This window comes from Otolemur garnettii, unplaced genomic scaffold, assembly GCF_000181295.1.
Source record: "Otolemur garnettii isolate 467f Iridium unplaced genomic scaffold, OtoGar3 scaffold00104, whole genome shotgun sequence".
In the NCBI taxonomy this organism is placed as follows: Eukaryota; Metazoa; Chordata; class Mammalia; order Primates; family Galagidae; genus Otolemur; species Otolemur garnettii.
Genome location: NW_003852499.1, coordinates 460,813 through 466,588, shown reverse-complemented (window position 1 = coordinate 466,588; position 5,776 = coordinate 460,813). Strand labels below are relative to the sequence as shown.

Sequence of the window (5,776 nt, the reverse complement as noted above, 5' to 3'; positions counted from 1 at the left end):
AAAAAAAAAAAAAAAAAAAAGAAGGATAAAAAAAGAAAGGAAAAGCGGACTTGTCCGCTTACCCATAGCTTCAAGGAGGAAGAGAGAGCCCCAAAGACTTGTACACTAATTACCTGACTCAGAGGACAAGGTTCTTCTGATTTTGTATCTAACAGTGCCCCTCCCCTTTCCAACCCAGATTTGAAGCAAAGAAGAAAATAAGAGAGAGTGAGAGATAGATGAATAACAGCTGAAGGCCAAGGCCACAGTGCTCCCACCATGTAACATAAAAACTTTCAGCTTATAGTAACAGGCTCTCTCTTAACTTTGTTCTTCCACTCTTGTCTCCATTAACCAGTGACGGGTTAACCTTACTTACTTGCCTTAACCTTACTTTAAAGGAAAGAGAAAGATTACTAAATTCACATGTCAGCAGAGAACTTTGGAATTTGGCATCCCCAGTGTTCTACTCTGCAAAGTGAGTGCAGGCTTTCTTATCTCTAGGACATAAACCCCAGCCTACCTTCCCTCTTAGTGTGCCACCAGCTGCACAGCCCACATATCGAGTAAAACTGCCCGAGACTTGGGAATGAGTCATTCTCAGTCCAAGCAGGTGCCAGTGGGCATATGTGAAGAAACAAAGTTCAGGCATGTTGCTGGCAGGAGCAATCAGAACAACATACGGTTTTAGGGAAAGGACTTCAGAGAAAGAGCGCCATGACTTCTGACAAAGGTAAAATAGATCTGGGGGTCTAGCAAACTCTGTATCCTTGAAAGGAAAATCAAAAATCATGTGTGTGGGTGTCCTGCTCATGATTGCATCCTTGGGTATTTTCCAATTTTCCTGTTATTAAGTAATATTATTAATAAATAAGATTTATTATTATTATGTACATCTCCAAATGATTTTGACCAAATGACACTAAATCAGTGCTTGAGGGCAGGCGAGGTGGTTCATGCCTGTAATCCTAGCTCTCTAGGAGGCTGAGGTGGGTGGATTACCTGAGCTCATGGATTTGAGACCAGCCTGAGCCAGAGTGAGACCTCGTTTCTAAAAAAATCACCAGCTGTTGTGGCGGCTGCCTGTAGTTCCAGCTACTTGGGAGGCTGAGGCAAGAGAATCACTTGAGCTCAAGGGTTTTTGTTTTTTATTCTCTGATCCTAATGAAAATGAGCTCAAGGGTTTGAGGTTGCTGTGAGCTATGATGCCATAGTACTCTACAGAGGGGGACAAAGTAAGACTCTATCTCTAAATAAATAAATAAATAAATAAAACTGTTCCCATTGTTTAAGAAATAAGTAAATAAATAAATCAGTCCTTGTTTTGTCATAATAAAAAGTTAAGTAAAGGGCAGTGCCTGTGGCTGAAGGAGTAGGGCGCCGGCCCCATATACCAGAGATGGCAGGTTCAAACCCGGCCCTGTCCAATAACTGAAAAAAAAAAAGTTAAGTAAAAATACAGTGGTTTAAGTAACAGTTTAAGATAAGATCTCTAGGCTCGGCGCCTGTGGCTCAAGTGGGAAGGCGCCAGCTACATACACCTAAGGTGGCGAGTTTGAATCCAGCCTGGGCCCGCCAAACAACAATGACAGCTGCAACCAAAAAAATAGCCAGGCATTGTGGCCAGTGCCTGTGCTCCCAGCTACTTGGGAGGCTGAGACAGGAGACTTGTTTGAGCCTAGGAGTTGGAGGTTGCTGTGAGCTGTAATGCCATCGCACTCTACCCAGGGCGACAACTTGAGGCTCTGTCTCAAAAAAAAAAAAGATAAGATCTCTAGTACCTAGAAGAGTGCCTAACATTTAGTAGACACTCAATTAATGTTTGTTGAGGGGATAAATAAGTGAATCCACTCACATTCCCGCATACAGACTATGGTCTATTAAATTCCAGGGGAGACTTATTTGCTGGTCATTGGTATCCTCTTCTTGGCTGTTCTTGGTAATTTGCCCCTGTGTGATAGCAAATTGATCAGCACAGAGACCAGCAATGGCTCTCAGCTATTGTAGGGAGTCTTTTGACTGAAGGAGAAGCAGGATTATCTCCATTTCTGGAAGCACTGTGCATTGGGAACTCAGACTACTGCTTGAGTCCACATCAACTTGTACTTCCCAGCTTCTGATTCTGGTGCTAACCCTACTATTTGGTACTTTTCCTAAGATCAATGATTGTTCCTTTTTCTTTTTCTCTTCCTCCTTCCAAATTAACAAGATTCAAATGGAAAATTTGTGCCACCTTTGAGATCCCCTGTGTAGTAGGATTTTGCTGTAAATGTCTTCAGTAACTATGGATTCCAATTGAAGCCTGGTTCTCTTTTGCTGGCTCAATAAAGTCTTTCCATATGCTCTTGGCAAATGTCTTTTAATCTTATTACTTATGCAGGTATCTTTTCTCTTGATTTATAGGTTAAATATAGATTACATATGGCTGGGCACAGTGGCTCATGCCTATAACCCCAGCACTTTGGTAGGCTGAGGCAGGAGAATCACTTAAGGCCAGGAATTCAAGGCCAGCCTGGGAAACATAGCAAGATCACATCTCTAATACATTTTTTTTTTAATTGACCAGGCAAAGTGTCACCCACATGTAGTCCTAGCTACATACTAGGGGTTGGGAGGCTGAGGTGAGAGGATTGCTTGAGCCGAAGAATTTGATGTTACAGTGAGCTATGATTAAGCCACTACACTCCAGCCTGGGCAACAACTAGAGATTCTCTTTAAAAAGAGTAACAAGTGGCCAGGCACAGTGGCTGATGCATGTAATCCTAGCACTCTGGGAGGCTGAGGAGAGTGGATTACTTAGCACAGGAGTTTGAAGATCAGCCTGAGCAAAAACAAGCCCCCATCTTTACCAAAAATAGAAAAACTAGTTGGGCAAAGGAATTTTGGCTTCTTTTCATACTACCCTTTCTTTAAATTGATTGGATAATTAAGATTCACATGGAGCTTTTTAGGGAGAGGGAGACAGAGTCTCACAGTCTCCCCTGGGTAGAGTGCCATGGCATCATAGCTCACAGCAACCTCAAACTCCTGGGCTTAGGTGATATTCTTGCCTCAGCCTCCCAAGTAGCTAGGACTATAGCCATGCACCACCACAGCCAGCTAGTTATTTTCTGTGTTTTTAGTACAGACAGGGTCTTGCTTTTGTTCAAGCTGGTCTTGAACTCCTGAGCTCAAGCAATTCACCCACCTCAGCCTCCCAGAGTGCAAGGATTACAGGCATGAGCCACTGAGCCTGGCCAAAGCCACATACAATTTCTTTCTTTCTTTTTTGCAGTTTTTGGCCAGGGCTAGGTTTGAACCTGCCACCTCTGGCAGATGGGGCTGGCGCACTACTCCTTTGAGCCACAGGAGCTGCCCTACAATTAAAAAAAAAAAAAATGTGAAGGCTAGGCACAGTGGCTGACACCTGTAATCCTAGCAATTTTGGAAGCTGAGGTGGAAGATTGCTTGAGGTCAGGAGTTTAAGACCAGTGTGAGCAAGAGTAAGACCCTGTCTCTTCAAAAAATATAGAATAGGCATGGTTCTGTGCACCTGTAGTCCTAGCTACTCAGGAGGCTGAAGCAGGGGAATTGCTTGAGCCCAAGAGTTTGAGATTGCATTGAGCTACAATACCACTTCACTTTAGCATGGGCCACAGAGGGAGAACCTGTAACAAAAAAAAAAAAAAAAAAAAAAAAAGGAGAGAAATTCCTTATACACTTTGCTCAGTTCCCTCTAATGGCTACATTTTATGAAACCATAGAATCTGATATGGAGAAGCAAATTTCTGTTGTTGTTGTTGTTGTTTTAGAGACAGAGTCTCATTTTATCACCCTTGGTAGAGTGCTGTGGTGTCACAGCTCACAGCAACCTCCAACTCCAGGTTTAGGTGATTCTCAGTCTCCCGAGTAGCTGGGATTATAGGCACTTGCCACAATGCCCAGCTATTTTTTGTTGCAGTTTGGCTGGGGCTGGGTTCGAACCCACCACCCTTGGTATATGGGGCCAGCGCCCTACTCACTAACCCACAGACATTGCCCCAGAAGAAAAATTTTAACAATGATACAGTCTACAAGTTTTATTCAGATTCTCCCAGTTTTACTTACACTCATTTGTATATGTATAAGTATATTTAGTTCTATGAGATACTGTTCCCTGTGTAAGTTCATGTACTCACCACCGAAGTCGGATATGAAACAGTTCCCACAGCACAGGTACCTTTTGTTGCCCTGGGGTTTTTTTGTTTGTTTGTTTGTTGGTTGGTTGGTTTGGTTTTTTTTTTTGAGACAGAGCCTCATGCTGTCCCCCTGGGTAGAGTGCTGTGGCTTCACTGCTCACAGCAACCTCCAACCCCTGGGCTCAAGCGAGTCTCGTACCTCAGCCTCCCAAGTAGCTGGGACCACAGGTGCCCGCCACAACGCCTGGCTATTTTTTTGTTGTTGTTGCAGCCATTATTGTTGTTTGGTGGGCCGGGGCTGGATTCGAACCCGCCACCTTAGGTGTATGTGGCTGCCGCCTTAGCTGCTTGAGCCACAGGCGCCGAGCCATTTTTTGTTTTTTTTTTGAGACAGCTTCAAGCTGTCACCTGGGAGGAATGCTGTGGCATCATGGCTCAAGCGACCCTCTTGCCTCAGTTTTCTATTTTTAGTAGAGACAGGTCTTGCTTTTGCTCAGGCTGGTCTCGAACCTCTGAGCTCAAGAAATCCACCTGTCTCGCCTCCCAGAGTGCTAGGGTTATAGGAGTGAGCCACTGCGCCTGGCCCTGTTGCCCTGTTAATATCAAACCCTCTTCCATCCTGCCCCATTCCTGTCCCTAACCCTCAGCAATCCCTAGTATGTCCTCATTTCTAAAATTTTGTCATTTTAAAGTTTTGTATAAATGAAATCATACGCTACGTAACCTTTTGAGATTGGCTTTCATTTATTTAGCATACTTTCCTAGAGAGCCACCCAAGTTGTCCCATGCATCACTGGCTTATTCCTTTTATTGCTGAGTAGAATTCCATGGCCTGGACATGCCACAGACTTCTTACCCATTCACCTATTGAAGCATATCTGGGCTGATTCCAGTTTTTAGATATGATAAAAAAAAAAAAAATCTAGGAGCATTCATGTTTCAAACTTTTGCACGAACTTAGTTTTCACTTCTCTGAGACAAATGTCTATGAGTGCAATTGTGCTGGATAGTATGGTAGTTGCATTTTTAGTTAGCTTTTTTTTTTTTAACTAGACTGCCAAACTGTTTCTCAAGTGGCTGTACCAATTTACATTCCTACCAGCAAAGTACAAAGGATTCACTTTCTCCACATCTTCATCAGCATTTGATGTTGTTAATACACATACATATTATATACACAAACATACAAACATATTTAGGCATTCTGATAAGTATAAAAATAACTTACTATAGTTTTAATTTGCATTTTCCTGTCAAATACTTGTCAAGAGCTATGAGGAGAAGGCCACAAGAATTTTAGCTTATGAATTTCTTTTAGGTTATGAATTTCTTTTGCTTTTAAAGCTCACAGCAACCTCAAACTCTTGGGCTCAAGCAATCCTCTTGCCTTAGCCTCCCAAGTAGCTTGGACTACAGGCACTGCCGCAATGCCTGGCTAATTTTTTTTAGAGACAGGGTCTTGCTCTTGCTCATGGTGGTCTTCAATGTGAGCTCAAACAATCCACCAGCCTCAGCCTCCCTGACTGCTAGGATTACAGTTATGAGCCACTATGCCCAGCATAAAATTTACCCTTTTATGAGGAGACCATTCAGTATAGTGAAAGGGACTCTGAAACTTTGGGGTTTTTTTTTTTTTTTTT

General features: G+C 43.0%; 1 protein-coding gene across 1 annotated transcript in view; it reads left to right on the top strand.

Moving 5' to 3' along the window:
- The first annotated feature begins 684 nt into the window (after window positions 1-684).
- Window positions 685-5,776, top strand: part of APOBEC1 (apolipoprotein B mRNA editing enzyme catalytic subunit 1) — an 11,798-nt gene continuing 6,706 nt past the window's right edge. Inside the window, exon 1 of the mRNA XM_012809327.2 lies at window positions 685-712. Coding sequence (XP_012664781.1) covers window positions 697-712 — 16 coding nt within the window. The 5' untranslated portion in view covers window positions 685-696. The remainder of the gene's footprint in view (window positions 713-5,776) is intronic.